The 20,577-nt window shown below is 37.6% G+C and overlaps 1 protein-coding gene across 4 annotated transcripts in view; it reads right to left on the bottom strand.

Annotated features, from left to right (window-relative positions):
- The window catches only part of DLG2 (discs large MAGUK scaffold protein 2), a 2,018,366-nt gene that overhangs the window by 484,110 nt on the left and 1,513,679 nt on the right, over positions 1 to 20,577 (bottom strand). For all 4 annotated transcript variants that reach the window (XM_023511782.1, XM_023511784.1, XM_003780855.3 and 1 more), the window contains 2 exons: positions 10,734 to 10,878; positions 8,003 to 8,141 (listed from right to left, as the gene is read on the bottom strand). In XM_023511782.1, the coding sequence (XP_023367550.1) occupies positions 8,003 to 8,141; positions 10,734 to 10,878 (284 nt within the window). The remainder of the gene's footprint in view (positions 1 to 8,002; positions 8,142 to 10,733; positions 10,879 to 20,577) is intronic.

Genomic DNA, 20,577 nt, shown 5'->3' with positions numbered 1-20,577 from the left:
ATAAAATTATAAGGCATAGTATTGTGTTCATGTCTAGCTAATTCATGAGGTACATAGAAAATGATAAATATCTATAGGAGAAAGTCTTAAAACTCCCATTACTGCTTCATTTTTGCTGGCATCAAATGTATTTCTCTTAGAGCAAACAGCAGCTTAACACATTTTCTAATACATGTTTGGATAATCCCCTTTAATTAGGATTGATCAACTTCCCCGTTAGCATACCCACTCTCTATACTTCTAACAGGATAGCTCTATCCATCACCACTCCTGGTTTATGTAAGTAAAACTAAATGGCTATAAGGAGCCATCATCTATAAAGAGAAAAGTCCCCTTGAGGCCGCCACTTAATGGTCTATCCTCCATCTGTCTCACTAATTTTGCCCCAGTCCTCCCCCTGCCATTACTATACTTTGTTTCAAAAGATACATTATAGTACCAGTCTGTGCTGGAGAATCAGGCATGTAGGGCAGAGGAAAACAAATAACTCAGACATTTGCTTATGAATCTGTCATTTGGTTAAGTTTTAGAATGAACTTCATAAAGGCTGTGAGGCGTCTAATGCCATGCTCGGCAGAACTTTTTAGGAGAAAAGCTATATGGTATTAGTTACTGAGAATTACTATAAATAAAAAGGAGCAAAATCAAAATCAACAAATTATCCATTGACAATTGCATTTTAGACAGAGAGGTCAACGTGACAGACTCGCTTATACCATATTTGGTTCCTCTGAATTCTATATTAGATGTTCGATGCAGGTGGTGCTAGATATAGTCATAAGAATAAAGATGCCAATAAAGCATTCAGACTGCATGACTTTATGTTTGTAACAACATTTTATTTTTACTATTTGTTTATTTTTGAGACTCAGTCATTCTGAGGTTGAGTGCTGTGGCATCATGGCTCACAGCAACCTCAAACTCTTGGGTTTAAGACATACTCTTAGTTCAGCCTACTAAGCCTCTGGGACTACAGGTGCCTGCCCCAGCACCCAGCTAGGTTTTCTATTTTTAGTAGAAACTGGGTCTCGCTTTGCTCAGGCTGGTCTCAAACTCCAGAGCTCAGGAGATCCACCAGCATCAGCCTCCCAGAGTGCTAGGATTACAGGTAGGAGCCACACATCCACCCTAGACCATATGACTTTAATAAAATATTCTAAATACTCTATAACTCAAATAACTTGAAAAGAATATATAGATTACCACATGTGAGTAGCTGCATAATGTTGTTGGCTACATTTCCATAAATACTTGGAAGATGTTTTCTAAAAAGTGATTTTATCTGTATAACAGGTTATCTTAAAATCCTTGTTTTTCAATGGTATTTAACAACAGCTAACATTTATCATGTGCTTACTTTTTTTCTAACCTTGTTACATGTATTAATTCAGTTTATTGTTGCAATAAGCTAATGAGGTAGAAAGTATTACTCTACCCATTTTATAAATGAGAAAACTACGAGAAAGGGCAGTTACATAACTTACCCAAGGTCACAAAGGTAAGAAATAGTGCAATTCAAACTAGAGCTGGGTGGACGCAGGCCCCATGTACCTGATCACTGTTATTCTAGTCACAATTCTAAATTGCGGTTAGTTGTCTGCTTGGGGTACTCCCAGCTCCTTGTCATTATATTTGATTAAAGTTAAGTAAGACAATATTTTTTTCCTGTGTGAGAAGAAACTTGCAGTTTACCCAGAAATAGTTTCAAGTCTCCCACAAGTTCATCTGTCTGCACTAGTTCATCTCTTTGAGGTCATAAGTGGCTGGACTTCTTCTCTTTTTTTTTTATTAAGTTTTTGGCCAAGGCTGGGTTTGAACCCGCCACCTCTGGCATATGGGGCTGGCACCCTTCCCCTTTGAGAGTGGTTGGACTTCTTTATGCTCCTGGGGGGAAAATACTAAACTTATTTCTGCATCAGTAACTTTGGCCCTGCGATTCTCTCTTCTTAGAATGTTCTTTCTCTGACCTTTAACCACTTTCTTCTTTTCATTCATATGCTGTCTCCTAAGAGAGGCCCTCCCTTGTTACTATCCTTCACACCGTTCTCTTCCCAGTCACAGCTTGTCACATTATCCTATTTCATGTTCTTTATAGCATTTAGCACTATTAGAACCTAACCTACTTATTCACATAGCTCTTATTCAATAGGCTAGGATGTAAATGCCGGATAAGAGGGCGTATGGTTTGCTCACCACTGTGATTTTATTGCTAATAACTATGCTTGCCATGTGGTATAAGGTGAATGTTCACTGAACAACAAACAAACGAAGAATTAAAGAGAAAAGATAACTTACTATCCTTTAGATGGCATGGCTAGTAGCTTGTGGTCTGTCATTTGGAGAGACTGAAGTGGAAGTAGACTCCAGACTGACAGGACCAGATAGCTCTTTAGTAAATGAGGGAGCCAAAGTGGTGAATAACAGACTTGCAATTTTGAGGGGTTCTTAAAAGTTTCTGTAAACAAGAAATCTTTCTTGACACTTTATTTGGTTTATGCTTTCTTTTTATGAGACAAAATTTCACTTTGTCACCTTCAATACAGTGCCATGGTGTTATAGCTCACAGCAACCTCAAACTCTTGGGCATAAGTGATCCTCTTGCATGACCCTCCTGAGCAGTTGGGACTACAGTCAGTCGCTACAACTCCCAGCTATTTTTTAGAGACAGGGTCTTGCTCTTGCTCAGGCTGGTCTTGAACTCCTGAACCCAAGCAATCCACCTGCCTTGGGCTCCCAGAGTGCTAGGATTCCAGGCGTGAGCCATGGCACCTGGCCTAGTTTATGCTTTTTGATCAACCAGTCTACATATGAAGGACCAATGAGAGAAACATGGATTTATTAAGTTTAGCGTTAGGTGAACTTGGTTTCTAATATTGAGGAATACATCTTTGATGGTTAAATTTAGGTCCCTCGGTTCTATAATGACATTTGTCACATTCATAACTTGTGAAAGTAAGTCATCACATCTTGAAAGAGAAGTATTACTTTATATCCCCGATTTTTGTTTTCATTTTGGTACTGACGATTTGTTTCTATATCCTGAGAACATTTAACCAGACGGTGATGATGTGCTGTCTGCACCTCTTCTGAGTGACAGGGAAGCCTTGGCTTAGTAGAGGCAGAATCCATAGACAGGTGATGTACCAAGAGGACACTGCTCACAGATGACTGATTACAGCTTTTTGTATATTTCTTAATAAAAAAAAAGTGAACCTTAGCTTAGTGAAAAAAAGTGAATATTGGGGTGGATATTCAAAGACATGGTTCTAAATATGAACCAGAAAAAAACAACAAATAATTCTGGGCCCTGTGTCCCTTGCCCGTTAAATGAAGGGAGATTAGAGTCTACGTTTATTTAGGGTCCTTCCACCTCTGACCATCCAACTCCTAAGCCTAAAACCATCTCAGCATTATTGTAATAGCTTTGTATTTCAAACATTGAAAACCAGATCTCTGCATCACAATTGATAGAGATTCATAGGGAACTCAGTGGGCATTCTACTAAGAGGAGTTTATCCAAGACTTTTTAATTTGTGTTCCCTTTCTGTAATTCAATGGAAAAACAAAATTTCCCTGTTTATGCAGATGTATTTTTTTTAAATCATGATTAAGAGATTTAAAAACCTCAGCTAAGTCATTGTAGCATTATTCTAATCAAAACTGTTTTAAAAACTCTTACTGTACATGTATATTCAAAAATGAATACAATGAGAAAAATAGAGAAGTACTTCTTGCAACAAATTAAGACAGATATGAGCATATGAAGTAAAAGACTTCTAATAAGATGCGAATTCAAAGGTTGCTGGAAAGTTCACATTTCATAAAAATGTTTCACTATTGGTCCAAGTATCATTATTAGATATTTATCCTCTTCATTTCTATTTTAGGGAAATACAAAGAAGGTTTCAAACATATTATAGGAACTTAGGATAATAACAAACTTATAGAGCCTTCTAAAAATGACAAGTAACATTCACACAGGTTATATTAAAACTTCACAATACTTTCAGGAAATTAGAAGACCCTTCATCCTAAATCTACAGATGAGAAAATCAAGAGTCACAGAGATTAAATTACTTGTTCACAGCCATTTAGGTCATAAGTGGCAGGACAAGGACCACAAACCAGGGATGTGGGGTTAGGCTTTTGAAGACAGATTTGAATTCAAATTTTGATTTGCTATTAGTTTGCTGCATGATATGAAGCAATCACTTAACCTCTGTGAGCATTTTTGATCTATAAAAATCAAGAATATCATGTACATAACACAGGGAAATAATATAGTGTATTGAAGCCCTTTGTGTTAATGGTGCATCATAGCAATCCTTTTGTTTTTACTACTCTATGTATTTTTATTTTTTATTTTATTTATTTATTTATTTTTGGGACAGAGTCTCAAGCTGTTGCCCTGGGTAGAGTGGTGTGGCATCACAGCTCACAGCAAACTCAAAGTCATGGGCTTAAGCAATTCTCTTGCCTCAGTCTTCCAAGTAGCTGAGACTGCAGGTGCCCATTGCAATGCCTGGCTATTTTTTTTTTGTTGTTGTTGTTGTTGCAGTTGTCATTGTATTTTAGCTGGCCTGGGTCAGGTTTGAACCCACCACCCTTGGTGTATGTGGCCAGCACCCTGCCTACTGACCTACAATTGCCTCCTACTCTATGTATTTTTAATCTTATAGCTAGGTTGCATATGAAAGAAAGGGTAGGCATAGAAAGATTATTTAAAGGTAGGGATCATTTTCTTTATCAGTCTTTCATTTTAAACCTTAGTATTTGTTTCTCTTTTATTTGATGTTCTTGGGTCTGCACAATCTATCCCCTTACCGCAAATGCCCATCCTGCTTTTCTGACTCTGTGACCAGTGCCTAGACAGTTTTTGAATTTAAACTCAAGAGACATTTCCTTTTTGAAACCTTCTTTGGTGCCATCACTGTTTCTGTGGAATTCATCTAAAACTCACATTCATTTATGAGTATTTCTTAAGTAACTTCTATGGTATTAGGAAACTCTGCTAGGGCTACATAAGGGCATTTCATACAGTCTTCAAACAGCCTGTAGTTCTGTTTGTTTCTGTTGGTAGCTCGCAGACGTTGGGAGTTTATAAACCTTCAATATTAGAAAAAAATATATCAGGACTAATAAAAAGTGGCCAAGATTTTATCTTCTAAATAAGGACAAAATAAAGAACTGTATTTACTATCACAATTCTTTTACAAAAGAAAGGACATTTTGGCACCAAAATATATACCCTTAAGAATTTGAAAATTTAATAAATAAGGAAAATACATGTGCAAAACTTCATGGAGGGGTGGGTCTATATCATCAGGGAATAGGCATTGGGCAATACAATGGTTTAATATATTTTTGCCCTAATTTGATAGTTCTTAGATGCTAGTTCTTATTCAGTTTTGCATTTCTCGTGCAGTGCCTACTGTCGGAAGTAGTCAGGTAATATTTGTGAATGAACCAATGAATCTGCATCTGGGCAACACCTCTGATAACAAGACTCACGGTAATGCCTACAGCACAAAGTGCGGGTGAGAGGACATCGGCCGTGGTGAGAGAGCAGTGGAAGGCGGGTGTGCCTGTGTCTGTGTGTGAACTGATATAATTTACTTCACAAATTTACCAGGCACCAACCATTCAGACTATTTTATTCAGGTTATTAGTGAGATTGCTCTGCAGGGTACAGGGGAGGAGGCAGGGGCGGGAAGTGAGATACTGAAGCCTATTACCATAGAAAGAAATTGAGCTTTTCCCTAGGGTACCGGGATATCATCTGTAAAAACATTTCATGTGACATCTGGAACAGATTAAGAATTACAGTAAGTATAGTTACTATACATAGGTAACATTCATTGAGTATTACATGCCAGACGCTGTTCTAAGTATTTGCATTCATCGCCCAATTTAATCACTACAGCAATCTATTGAGTAGATTCAATGACTAGGTGTGTTCCCTTGTACAGATGAGAAAACTGAGGCTTACGAGGGTTACATGGTTTTTCCAGGGTTACCCAGCCAACAGGAGAGGTAGACGGCAAGTCTGGGCTAGCTGTCTTTAGAGCTCACCAAAACTCTCAGGTTCCTTTCTAGCCACAGTTTTATTATATATGACTTGACTTTCACTTTAAAAATAAAGAGAAAATTAAAATATCCTTTTTAAACTAGGATTTTAAAGCTGTCAGGGCACTCAGTTTTTGTACATAAAAGGTGTATGACCATAAACTAGTCCTTAACCTTGTTGAACATCAATTTCTACATCTCTAAAATGGGGATGAAAGCCCTTCTCTCTCTGCTTTTGGGAGGATTAAATGGATAGGGCAGGTAAAGCAGCTAGCAAAGGGCCTGGATTATGAGCAGGCTTTAATAAACATGAATTCACTGAGGGCTTAGTAAGATAAAATGACATTTTCAAATTAAAATCCTATCAAATATTAGTAATAGGATGAAAGCAAATAGATCATTGCTCTGGTGGATAAAGGTGCCTTATTTACAGAATTCTTTAGAGAGCCGTGTGGATTATCTTTGCTGCAGGCCTCATTTTAATTAAGAGCAGAGAGATCAGACATTTCAGCATAGGCAGAAGTTTATATTTGATTTACACCACAGATGCACATTTTCAGCATCCAAACATTCCATCCTTGGCTAAAGATATAACAAGCTACTTCAGCAAACCTGATATTGCAAAATAAATGGAAAATGCTTAATCATTTAAAAAGACACACCAAAGAACGAAACGGCCAAAGCACGCACACGTACCAGTGAGGAAAGTTAACCAGCAGGAAGTCTTCTCTACTTTTGTAAAGGCTGACAAATGGTTTCAGTTAAACAGGAAGGATATAAAATCAAAATAGTCCATCTCTATCATTTTTTATACACAAACACGCACAGAAATAACGCGTACATATCTACATGTAAGCTCATTTTTGATAAAATGTATTACTTGTGAAGGAAAATCAAGTTGCAGAGCAATGTGTAAAGTATGAATTTATTTTGTGTACACAGAGCCCCACCCATATCTAAACATGCATTTGGATACGTCAGCAAGAACACGGGAAGGTATGAAAGTTTATGCCACGCTGTCATATTAGGTGCCACAAGACAGGTCACTCTGTAGGGAGCTGGGGGGGAGATTTCTGTTTCTTCATCATCTTTACATTTCTTTCCCAAATATAATTAATATATATTACTTTGAAACAAAAGTATGTATAGATAAAAGAAAAAAATGTACATTTTTCATTATTCACCCACCCATTCATTCATTCATTCACTCATCATTGATATTTTTTGAATACTTACTAATGACTACTTAAGTTGGTGTTTGTGAATTGCCCAATTTGGCTTTTTCAGAGGAGTGCTTACTAAATTTGGCTTTACTTGTGGGTAGCAATGTGGTTCTGTGTTCTGTCCTAGAATCTTGCCCTGTTCCACTTTGGAATTAACAGGACATATTCAATTCAAGCCATTCGGAGTTAAGTTCTCTCCATTCCTTCCCGCCTATACTTATCGCACGAGAGGGGATATTGACTGACTACTAACTTCCATTGAATTGTGGGTGGCAATTAGTGGCAAGAACATGGAATTTCAAGTCAAAAGACTAGAGTGCTGCTCCTGACTTCCACTAATCAGACATGTGGTATTTGTATGTTATTTTCTTTCTTCTGAATTTCAGCACTTTATTCTCCTCTAGTGATAAGACCTATCTTATAGTATGGCTGTAAAGTTCATCAGGTATGAAAAGTCTCAATACATTGCAAAGTGACATATAAGTGATACAACACTATTTCTCCAGAAAGAATTTGTGATTTTGCTTCTTAACAGAGGACAATGACATATGTTTGCAACTATTTGCAGATTTCCACTTGAGGCAAGGCTAGAATGAGTTTGAATGGCACTTAGAAGCTTTAGTTAGTCCCCAAACAACACTTGACATGTTAAGCAAACCTGATTTCTTCCTGGTAATAAAAGCAAACCCAATTAACCAAAGAGCATATCTGACCTTGTATAGTCGTCTTCAACAAGCATGTGCTTTGGAATTGGTGAATACCTTCCTGGAGAGATGGGGGGCAGGGAGGTTTTGTATTCTAAAGTGCCATTGTTGCCAGAGAGTAGATGGTTTTCCATTGGTGGAGAGTAAGCTAAGGGGTGGGGGTGGGGCGAGAAAAGGAAAAAGAAAAGAAACCTGTTATGTGAGTGATTCAAGTGTCATGCTATACTTTAGAGAATGTGCTAAAAATAGAAAGGCTTTTCTACATGCCAAGGGCTTTCTTGTCCTCCAAGAGGGGGGAGTTGCTGTTTGTTTGCATTTAATATATACAAGCACGTGGTGACCTTTAGGAGGAGAACGATGTAATAACAGTTCAATCTGTAACCCTCGCACGTATAATTAGGTGAAGAGAAGAGCTGAAGGGGAGATCCAGCGCACACATTTTCAGAACAATGATTAATTTTCTATTGAAATAAAATGCGAGCTTCCTAATTGCAGAGCTCACTTTCTTTTCACATAATTAATATCTAATCATCAAAATCAAAAGGCTCGGAAGAAGTAGGTTCTTGTATGAGACATTTCCCCCAAATATGCTGTATTCTCATCCCAGAAAGGCCAAGAACTCTGGCTTTTCTTTTCCATTCCTCCTCTCGAATTTAGCGCTGTTTTATGTGAGAACTGGATCTGGTCCTCTCTCTCTCCTCAAATTCAAATTGAGATGAAGTAACTCTCCTGAAATTCTGCTCCGATCGTGCTGTTCTCCTACTTACGTGCTCTCAATTGCCACTGTGTATTGAATATAGTATAAAATCTCCTCTTTGCTATTCTTACAAAATCGATCCAGCGTAGTATTTCCTAACACAGATCCTTTGGTCCTCAAACATAGCTTGTGCTCTGGGACATCCATACCTTTCTGTTCTGCTATACCAACTGTCTATAATTTATGGTTAGGAGACATGTTGAAATCTCACCCATTCTTCACCGTACAGTTCCAATGCTATCTATCCTATGCATAAAGATTTTTCTGATTTTCCAAAGACAGATGATATTTCTCCTTCCTTTGAATCCCCAAAGAACATTTATTTTTACATCACCCATATCATATACATACCTCTTATTCTGCCAAATATTGCTGCTATTTATATATTTTACTTATTCTTCTTTCCAACCAAGCTCTTTGAAGCCCATGATTGTATCTCCTCTGCGTCCCACATATTACCTTACAAGGTGTCTTGCACAGACTGAAGTTACCCAATACATACTTTTTGAATTGATTTGAGCGTTTTGTTTTCTTCCTTTTCCTTCTTTGACCTTGACCCTATATGCCCTTATAAAGTGGCTCACTGACTCTCATGGATGATTTTTCTAAATTCATCCAGTTTGAAAAATTCTGAAAGTTAAAATGCTTTCATATCCTATGGTAAGGCCAATCTCAGCTTACCATGTACTTGAGAAAAAATATATTTTGGGGGCAAGGTGTTTTAGAATCATCAGTAAGGAAAGAAATAACTAATGTAATGGATGGGTAAGAAAATTTTCAGCCTTAAATTTGTCTCAAGAGAAACATCCAAATCTACACAACTTGCTTAAGATCATAGTACTAATTAATGGCAACCCCCTGAGGACATACTTTCTCAGTCTCATAAGTGGAATCTCAAAAATCTAAGAATAAGGAAGCTAAGTGATTTTGACAAAACTGACCCTTAAAAGTTATATAAACAGTAAATTACTTCTAAATCTAGCCCCCTCTCAAACAAAACCTTAGATGAAGTTGCTGTTGATCTATCAGGAAGAGGAGAAACCAGGGGCTTATGCAGCAGTGAACTTGGTGGGGACCCCAGTACAAGGTCTCATTAGTTAATTGCTAGTGGTTGCCCCAGAAGCCCCCCTGTCCAGTTCACCTCTGCTGCCACAGTGACTGATAATTTTCTTTGGTTTTCTTGCCAATATAATAAATTTGGGTAAAGGTAAAAGTTATGATTGTGATTGATGGTCATGATTTTGCCATTCAAGTGTAAGATTTCCTCTCTAGGAAAAAGCACAGACCTATTTGGATCTAGTTTGCTATTCTCTCCTTTCTATTCTGTTACTACATAGATCTGCACTAGGCAGAAGGATTTCATGGCATGAGCATGATCATGCTTTAGGTGCTTGAGAAGTAGCCTTTAAAAATGCATTACCGGCTCGGCGCCTGTGGCTCAAGCGGCTAAGGCGCCAGCCACATACACCTAAGGTGGCGGGTTCGAATCCCCAGCCCAGGCCTGCCAAACAACAATGATGGCTGCAACCAAAAAATGGCCAGGCGTTGTGGCGGGCACCTGTAGTCCCAGCTACTTGGGAGGCTGAGGCAGGAGACTTGCTTGAGCCCAGGAGTTGGAGGTTGCTGTGAGCGTGATGCCATGGCACTCTACCCAGGGGGACAGCTTGAGGCTCCGTCTCAAAAAATAAATAAATAAATAAAAATGCATTACCCATGTACTACTGTAATTACACTGTCCGCAACATATACCATCAAGCCTTCCCATAATGGTGAACCCTCCAACTAGTCAGGATGGCTCTCTTTCAAAGCACTTGGTGAGGGCCTATAAGGCAATATGAAAGTAAAGTACGGGATATTCTCTCTGACACATTTCCAGAAGTTAACAAAAGGAATAGTGCAACCAGAAGATGTTGTCAATAATTTTATACAATTCCAATTTTGCAGACCTGGCATGCTATTTAATGACACTAGTGTGGTACTTACAATGAGTAATATCCGGTGGACCATAAGGATCAGTCATATAAATGGTGGTGGGTTTGCCAACTTTTAGATAAACTACATCTGATGTGTTCTTCAATATTGCTACTGCCTCTTCATGAGTTACTTCCTCTAAACTGTAGTTGTTTACCTAAAATGGGGAAAAAAAATCAACATTAGAGTTAAATCTATGCATCTGAAGTGACTATTCAGATACCTAAAATTCTGATGTCATTTAAAGATTAAATTGTAATAATTACTGTCTAGTAACTAGATCACACTTTGATAAAATAATATAATAATGGCATTAGTCAAAGCGGATAAGATGTGGTCATTGAAATCCTATAAAACAAGGTTGCCACTCCTTTTTTATGAGAAAGTAATATAATGAAATTCAGAAAAGTATTTGTAGAAAAAGGAAATAAATGATATTCTGTCTCATTATGTTACAGTTTTTGTGATTATAAAAAATAATACCTAGACATTGAACAAAAGTTAAGAAGGGAAGAGGAAAATAAAAATTATCTATAATCTCCCTACTTAGATATCTTTTTAAGATTCCACACATAAGTGAGATCATGAAATAGTTTCCTTTCTGTGTCTAGCTTATCCCACTTAGCACAATGTCCTCTATTTTCATCTATGTTTTGGCAAATGACAGGACTTCCTTTTTAATGGCTGAATAATATTCCACTGTGTGTATGGGTGTATGTACACACACCACATTTTCTTCATCTCTTCATCCATTGACAGACACATAGATCCTTTCTATAGCTTGTCTATTGTGAATAATGCTGTAATGAACATAGCAGTGCAGGTGTGTTTGCAAGTGGCGATTTCATCACATTTGAGGATGTAACCAGAAGAGAGATTGATGGGTCGTAGGGTAATTCTGTTTTTAATCTTTTTAGAAGCCTCTATGCTGTTTCCTGTAATGGCCACACTGTCTGTGTTCCCATTAACTGTTTACAAGTGTTCCTATTTCTCCAAACCCTCACCAACATTTGCTAAAATGTTGAAAGGTATTTTAATGGGTGTGAAGTGATATTTCATGGGGGTTTTGATTAGTATTTTTCTGATGATTAGAGATGGAGATACCCATTGGCTATTTTTGTGTCTTTGGATAAATTTCTATGCAAGTCCTTTGTTTATTTTTCATCAAGTTATTCATTTTTCCATACATGCTATTGCATTATACAAGTTCTTTATACATTTTAGATATTAACCCATTATTAGATATATGGTTTGCAAATATTTTTTCCAGTCTATACATAGTTGTTTTACTGTGTTGATTGTTTCCTTTGCTGTGCAGATTTTAGGTTTTATGTAGTCATATATTGCTTTAGTAGTCTGAGATTTTGATGTGGTATCCAAAAAATTATTGGATACACCAATGCCAAGGAGACTTTCCCCTATGTTTCTTCTAGAAGTTGTATGATTTCAAGGTTTTATGTTTAGGCCTTTGTCCATTTGGAGTTGATTTTTGTGTATGGTGGAAGATTAGGGTCTAATTTCCTTCTTTTGTGTGTGCAAATCCCATTTTCCCAGTACCATTTATTAAAGAGATTATCTTTCCCCATTGTGTTCTCATGATTTCTTCATCAAAAATTAGTTGATCATATATGTTTGGATTTATTTTAGCTACTATATTTTTAATGTAGTGATGTTTTTGTTATTTTCTGCCAAAATGCTGTGGAATTAAAATAAATGTGCCAAGAGCATTGGATTCAATTCCAAAGCACAAATTCTCTGTCTTATCTAACTAGCACTTCAGTTGTACAATGCCTTGGAGCACTGCTCTCTTTTACTATTATTATTTTTGCCCCACATCGTTATTTAACTGTTATGGGCTAGTTATTCCTTGATAGTGTAGTCCAGGTTAAAGACTCTGGAACTGGAGAAAACTGAACCAGACTGAAGTGTTCAAATGCTGACTAAGAGCTCCCCATTAAACTGGCAGTCTCTTTATTGGTCTTTATATTTCTTTTCTAGATAACTGTCATTTTCTCTTTTTTCTTAGAGACAGAATCTCACTTTTTGGCCCTCAGTAGAGTGCTGTGGTGTCACAGTTCACAGCAACCTCCAGCTCTTGGGCTTAGGTGATTCTCTTGCCTTGGCTATTTTTTTTGTAGTTGCAGTTTGGCAGGAGCTGGGTTCAAACCCACCACCCTCGGTATATGGGGCCAGCGCCCTACTCACTGAGCCACAGGCCCCACCCAAGTATCATTTTCTTAAATCATTTTGTACTTTGGTATCTGGCATTTGTTTATTCTTTGATCAAATGTTTGCTGCATACCTGTTATGTGTCAGGCACTGTTCTAGGTATTGGAGGTATGGTAAACAATAAGAATGCCAAACATTATTTTAAGGTATTTTATTTATACCAACACAATTAAACCTTCACAATAATTTATAAGGTAGTTTTTATAATTACCTTCATTTTATAGATTAAAAAAGTACATCTCTAAAAGGTTAAGAAACTTTCCCAGTCATTGAGCCAATAAGTGGCAGAGGAAGAATTCAAAGCCAGGAAGTTTGGCTCCAGAGGCCACACTCTCATTCAGCTACACTGCTTCTTCCAGATAAACAAAGTCCTCACTTTCACAAAACTCATGTTGTGAGGCTGGGTGTGGTGGTGGCTCATACCTATAATCCTAGCACTTTGAGAGGCCAGCATGAGTGGATTGCCTGAGCTCAGGAGTTCAAGATCAGACTGAGCAAGAGTGAGACCCCATCTCAAAAAATATCTGGGCCTTGTAGTGGGTACTGGTGGTCCCAGCTACTTGGGAGGCTGAGGCAAGAGAATCACTTAAGCCCAAGAATTTGAGCTTGCTGTGAGCTATGACACCATGGAACTCTACTGAGGGCAAGTAAAGTGAGACTCTCTCTCAAAACAAGCAAGCAAGCAAGCAAGCAAACAAAGAACCACATTCTAATAGAACATAGCTATTTGTAGAATAAATGGAAAGGTATAATGTGGATAGGGAGGATACAGGGACTACAGGTGTGAAGAACAAAGTTGATAATGACAGCTTTTAATAATAAATAAAAACAATACTACTACTACTAAAAGCTAATATCTATTTAATACACAAGTCATATATTTTGGGAATACTGTATCATATATTGAAATGAATCATATAACTTATCCTCACTATAGCTACATGAGATAGACACTAATAATTAGGCCCCTTTTACAGATGAGAAAAACTGACATTTATAAAGGTTAATGTGAAACAAAGAGATTCACTGTCTCCAATTGGCAAAGTCATCACTTGGATCAGAAAACCCCTTAAGACAGGAAAATGAGACTGTATTTCTCTGGTGGTTCTTTAAAAGTCAGAGATTAAGTCATTTATTCTTTCTCCTGGTAGGGGAAAAATGTCTCCTCCTAAGTTTACACATGAAAGTAACATGAATTCCAAAGTAATATAGAGGCTTGAGTAATCATTATACTTGTTGCTCAATCCAGCAGTGATAGTATCTTGCATCATCCTGACACACTGACTAGTCAGAAAAAATAAGTAAAATGGAAAGTGGCTTAATATAGCTTACCGTCTCTTCAAATCCTTTTTATATCTTTGATTAATCACTTATTTTAGAGCAGTACCACTTGTGCCTAGATAACAAATATTTACAAATAATGGTCATATTCCATGACTTAAAATGTATATGGAAGTGGACGTTTTCTCTAAAAAAAGATTGCTTAAGGCAGCTCTGAATAGTGTAACTACGGCCCCCCTGAAACATCGCATTGAACAAAAACCAGAAGACAAACAACATTTGGAGAGGACAAGTCAATTTAAAAAAAAAAAGGCCACTAACTGGATTAGATTATAAGTGGCACCAAAGTTCTATTTCTAACAAGGTCTCATTGTATCTATTCCAAGGGTACAGAAGGTCCAAAGTTCATTAGGTTATCCGTGAAAGAGAGATATAGCTAGTGCTAAAGCTGAAGAAAGGGTAGAGGTGAGAAGTGAGGGAAGAGAGTTGGGGGGCTAATAATAGTGGTAGTTTAAAATAGTGGTAGTTCTGTTTCTATTTGCTGACTAAGTATTGAAATATGTACATAGATTTTAGTCATGGAACAGAAGGTAGCAATTACAAGAAAATGACTTTGAGTCACACAGATAGAGATTTGAGCCTGGCACTTCCCAGCTGTGTGCCTTTGGGAAATTGATTTAACCTTCTAAGCCTCAGTTTTGACATCTGTAAAATAGGAATGAGAATGGTCACTGCCTGAAAGGGTATTGCTTTAAATGCATTGGTTTATGCAAAGTGGCAGGCACATTAAAGTCCTTAATTAATGTCAGCTTTTATCACTATCACTATTGTCATCATCCTTCCCTCTTCCAGGAAACAGGATTTCTTGGTGAAAATTTTCGCTGATCATTTTCCTGTAAACATCTGTGAACTGATGAGTTTAATTAGGGTACTGCTGATGAAGCTTCTGTGTTTATCTTTTTAAAAATTCAGAATAGTATGGGATTTGGACCAAAAGTGCTCTTTTGTGCTGAAGTCTTCAAAATGTTTTTCACAAAAGTGAGTTTGTTTGGGTTAATTATGCGCAAGCATTATCCTATGAACTCTGGAGATAAAGAGCCTACAGCTGGGGCTGATTGTACAGGGAGAGAGGGACGTTACACTGATTGGCTAGTTGCTCTTGCCATTGTTTTTCATTGTCTTTTTTTCCCCCGTTTGTATCAAGTATCTGCCTATAATGGTGAACACAGAGCAATTGGCTTGGCTTCAAGAAAGAAAATCATTTGCGTTTGATTGAAGTGCTCTCTGCGGGGTGCACCACACAGAGGGGGGCGTAGGTGCAGCCTCGCCGGGTGTTTGTAAGAGGAAAAAGGACTGAAGTCAAGAAAGAGGGGCTGCTTGGGAGGCTGAGGCAAGAGAATCACCTAAGCCCAAGAGCTGGAGATTGCTGTGACCTGTGACTCAACAGCACTCCACCGAGGGCAACAAAGTGAGACTCTGTCTCTGGGAAAAAAAAAAAAAAAAAAAAAAGAGGGCCTGGAGGTGAGGCAACTCATTCTCTCAGATGGAAGAGGGAGCCTTGAATTTGAGTATGATGCAAGCAAAGAAGACCAAATCAGCTGAGAAATCGGTGCTAAGAGACTTGCAAGAAGGGGTATGGCAAGTTTTGTGAGAATTCAAATGAGTGAAGCACAAGAAATGTGTGATAATAGAAAGATGGGAGGTGTGGGGGCATCCGGAGGAATGGGCAGTGTGCAGATGGTGAGATGCTGGCCTTTCCCTAGTCTGGCAGTGATATCAACACGGTGGGACAAACTAGGAGATGACTGGGAGTGTGAAGGCTACTGAGGACACAGTGCAAGGCAATGTGGGACTCTAGACACATGGGAAAGAAAGTCACACTCTAACGTTCACTATTAAAGGGAAACAACATGGTTGGTCAGATTACAAGATAAATGAAAAAGGGCCCAATCCAGTGCAGTAATGGTTGTGCTATGAAAGTAAATATGCATAAGCCAAGGACTAAATCACTATAGTATACTGAAATTAATGGTTTTAAAAAATTTTAATAGCAAAAATCAATAGAAAGCATGGTCCCTATGCTTTCTATTAATACATAGAAAACATATCAGTGATGGTTATCATTGGGTTCTTTTTATACTTTTATCTTTTTAGAAATGAGCGTGTATTCGTCATCGCTAAAGCAAAATTTAATGTATTTGAGCAAGAACGAAAACTTTAAGAAAGAACAGAAACTAAGTACAGCTGCCTCAGTAGGCAATACACATAGCAGAGTCTCATTAGTAATGAAAATCAGAACAAGAAAGAATTTCTCATGGCCAGTGAACAGACTCTGATTTATTAGAAATAATAGCCATATGCTATTTAGATCTTATTTTTCTAGAAATAAAGACAACTTGTTGCAGTGAAGAGTCATTCTGAATGTAGGACAAGATTTCAATTCCTGGTTTCATGAATTTCAGTCAGTCAATGTATTTACCAAGAATTCATTTTTTTACATATAAAATAAGAATTATACTGATTTATTTGCGTTTATGGGAAGAATATGATACCATAAATTTGAAAGGATTCTGTATAACATAAAGCAGTATACAAGTAGAAGTCAAACAATCATAATTAGACAGATGTGGAAATTATCACCCTCTGCCTTATTTTACATTTTCTCCTACGGTACCTCTTCCCATCTCCCAGAATGACCTTCTCAAGGGCAGGTGGTTAAACTGTATTTCTCTCTGTGTTCCCCTATCTGATGTTGCTTATTAGCTTTTACTTAATGAATGTTGAAATAAAAAAAAAATTAATAGCTACAAAAATAATGACTGCAGCTTACCCTTATTTCATTGGAAGAATGAGGAATTGGTGTTGAGTTTCTATTTTACATTTACGTTGGGTCAGAGAGGAAGGGAATAGCAATGAAGGTCATAGAAACAACACACATTTATTGGATGTGCCACGCATGGGATATAAGGATGAAAGCTGGTACAGAATGTGAGCCTTGAGTCGCATCAGTTTATAAAGTACATGATCAAAGTTCCAATAATGAGAATTTCCTTATGGCACATAAAGAGAGAGAACAAGCAAGAATGATATTTTGACCCACTCAAGTTTTCTCTACAGCAGTGATTATCAAAATGGACAGTATAGTATGAACCCTAGGGCAATCCACAGACTACAGGAAGAGAGTATTGCACTTTTATTTAATATTTATTTACTGATCTTTATAGCTCATTTTTTGTGTTTTTAAAATATAAGTAATAATCAATATAATGATCTATGTATAAATTTAAAGTAGAGAAATATACATATTACTGGTAACTTTTGTGGCGTATATGATTAAAACAATTTAAAAATAACACTGACATAAGACACATGGGTTATTACACTGAGTCTAAACACAATTAAAAGAATATAATAAAAGGCTTTAACCCTTAAATAAAATGTGCCATTGCATTTGCACCATATTAATATTATAACCTGTTATATTTTCAATAAATTAGAAGGGAATCTAAGAAGTAATTTTACAAGTTTTTTTCCTGGTGTTTCAGAAGTTATGCTAATGGCAGGGGACAGAATTTTAAGGGTGAACTATTCTAAATGCTTTTCAGGTCATCCCAGGAAATTGCTAAATGACACTCTACTAGCTTGGCAGAATGAGCACTACCACCGAAATCATCCTTAGGAGAAGCAGCAGCAGATTGGGCTAGGATGTAGTTAGGTCAAGGAGGGACTGTGGTTTTTAACCTGGATACACATTAGAATCATTTGGAAAACAAACAAAAAACAATTTTTAAATAAAGCATGGTCCTTATCCCAGAGATTCTAATTTTATTATTAAGCATTATCTGAGGATTGGGTATTCATAGTATTTGAAAACTTAACACGAGATACAAATGTATAACCAGAATTGGGAATCAGAGAAAACTGGTGAAAAGAAATTGACTTTAGAACATCAGTATCTGGATCTGAACCTATTTTCACAGTTTACTAGTTAAATAATATTAGAAATCTCTTTTGTCTCTGAGTTCTAAATTTCTCTTCTGAAAAATAAGAATACCAGTAATGATTGCCCTACTAATTACTTCTTCAGGGTGGGGAGTAAGAATAAGTGAGGTGCTGTAGGCAAAAGATCTTCTCAAGATGAGAGCAATGTGTTGGTGAGAGAAACAGAATAACAGCTCTTGGTTCTAAGATACCTAAGATTGGTATTACCAGTGAATATACTTGAAAATTCTCTTGTTCATTATTCAGACAATGTTTTGAAATAACTTAGGGGACCTGGAAAAACAGAGTCGGACCCCCACTTAGGTTAATTAATTGGTAATTTATTTTACCTGCTGCAGGGGCTGCTGCTCCGAGAGACAGTTAGCAGCCCAGGTGTGAGGGTGAGTTGTCTTTTATAGGCTTTGGGCAAGCATATTACAGAAGCAAAACGTGGCTGGTTAAGGGTGGGTTACAACTTAGGTAGTTATGGATACAGCAATGGAACAATAATACAGTTTCAGTTGACAATGGATACATTTCATATCACAATGGTTATGGTTATCCAACAGTAATTAATCAAGCCTCAGTGAGTTTTCCACCATTGTTCATCTACTGAGAACTTGGGGGGTTTGTGAAACTTGGGACTTTTTTCCCTTGTACCTGAAGCTTGTTCTTGGCAACCCTAGGGGAAAGAAGGGGGCCTGGGAACGTGGCTGGGAAGCACGTTATTGGCCACCCTGGAGGGAGGAGGGACTTGCCTTGTTCCTGGAGTTGACTCTGGGGGGAGAAGGGAGGAGGAGGGAAATGGGCTGGGGGGGAGGGGAAACAGGTGAGGGCTGGGGAACAGGAGTGGGCAGGGGAAAGAGGGCTGGGTTACAACAGTTTACATATTTGTATTGTCTTCAATATGATTTTCTTATTGATACTTGGACATAATTAGACAATTTTGTAAATATGCTTTAAAAAAGTAAATCCTCACAACTAATACTCATTTGGAAAATTGAATTCTTTGTATTCATAGTCCCTAAATCTATTTCATGTCTTTACTATAGCATTTTAATTTTGGAATCAAGTAAGAGACGTAGGTCTGGGTGTGGTGGCCCTTGCCTGTAATCCTAGCGCTCTGCGAGGCCAATGTGGGTAGATTGCCTGAGCACAGGAGTTTGTGACCAGCCTGAGCAAGAGTGAGACCCCATCTCTACTAAAAATAGAAAAACTAGCCTGGTCTTGTGATGGGCACCTGTAATCCCAGCTACTCGGGAGGCTGAGGCAAGAGGATCGATCATGTGAACCCAAGAATTTGAGGTTGCCATGAGCTATGATGCCACAGCACTCTATCTAGGGTGACAGAATGAGACCCTTTTCAAGGGAAAAAACAAGAAAAGAGACAGATGCTCAGACAGAGAACATGTCAGAGTACATTCCACTGAACACTAGTTGTAGATGTTCTACAAGCATTACTTTAGGAAAAGGATTTCATGAGAAAATAGATTTGAAAATTATAGAAAAAATTCTTAAAAGTTAAATCAATTTCTTGACTGCAGGACTTCATAGACTTTTTAATATGCTAAACTTTGCTGAGAATCTACCAGAGGGGTGAGACACAAGCTGCAGAATTTCTAAAACGTGTTTGGTCACAGAATCTTTTCCTGTGACATTAGTAATGAGACTAATGCTTTAAAGCGCATATTGGGGAAAACCAATCTAATGTAATGCTACTGTGGTGGAGGGGCCAACGCAGAAGGCCAAGGATGGGCGTGACTTTCCCAAAGTAGCTTAGGTTGAGTCAGTGCTCGCTTTCTGTGACAAACTCCAGCATTCCAACTCCAAGTCCAGGGTCTTTCCACTTGACTGCAATGCCTTTGTCATCTCCCCTCATCTACTACTTCCCCTTAAGGAAAGAAAACGCACAGACTAATTGTCTTTAGGTGTAAACGTTTTCTCACTGACAATTTTTTTTTTTTCAAATGTCAAGCAGAGGTTATGGAAAGAAAAAATTAAGACTTTAAACCTTAAATTATAATCTAACAAGGAGCTTTGACAACTAACAATTAAAGCTATCCTGTGGAGAAGATGATCAAATGATCCTGGATTCAAAGTTCTGGTATTATACAGGAAAGGGGGAAGAAGATCACATTTTTGTGACATATTTGGCATTATGTAGCACCTTGGTTGGCATAATAAAAACAAGTATGAGAATATATGTAAAATAATCTGAAAATCACTGATGCTGTTAACCTCTGACCATCTCTGAAATTAAAGGCCAAGAGATAATTTGTTTAGTCTGAGACCACAACATTAACTTACTGGTACAATCCACAAAAATCGGGTATCCCTGTCACTTCACAAAATAAACACACACAGA

This window comes from Otolemur garnettii, unplaced genomic scaffold (genome assembly GCF_000181295.1).
Source record: "Otolemur garnettii isolate 467f Iridium unplaced genomic scaffold, OtoGar3 scaffold00001, whole genome shotgun sequence".
Lineage (NCBI taxonomy): Eukaryota > Metazoa > Chordata > Mammalia > Primates > Galagidae > Otolemur > Otolemur garnettii.
This window is presented reverse-complemented; position numbering and strand designations above follow the sequence as displayed.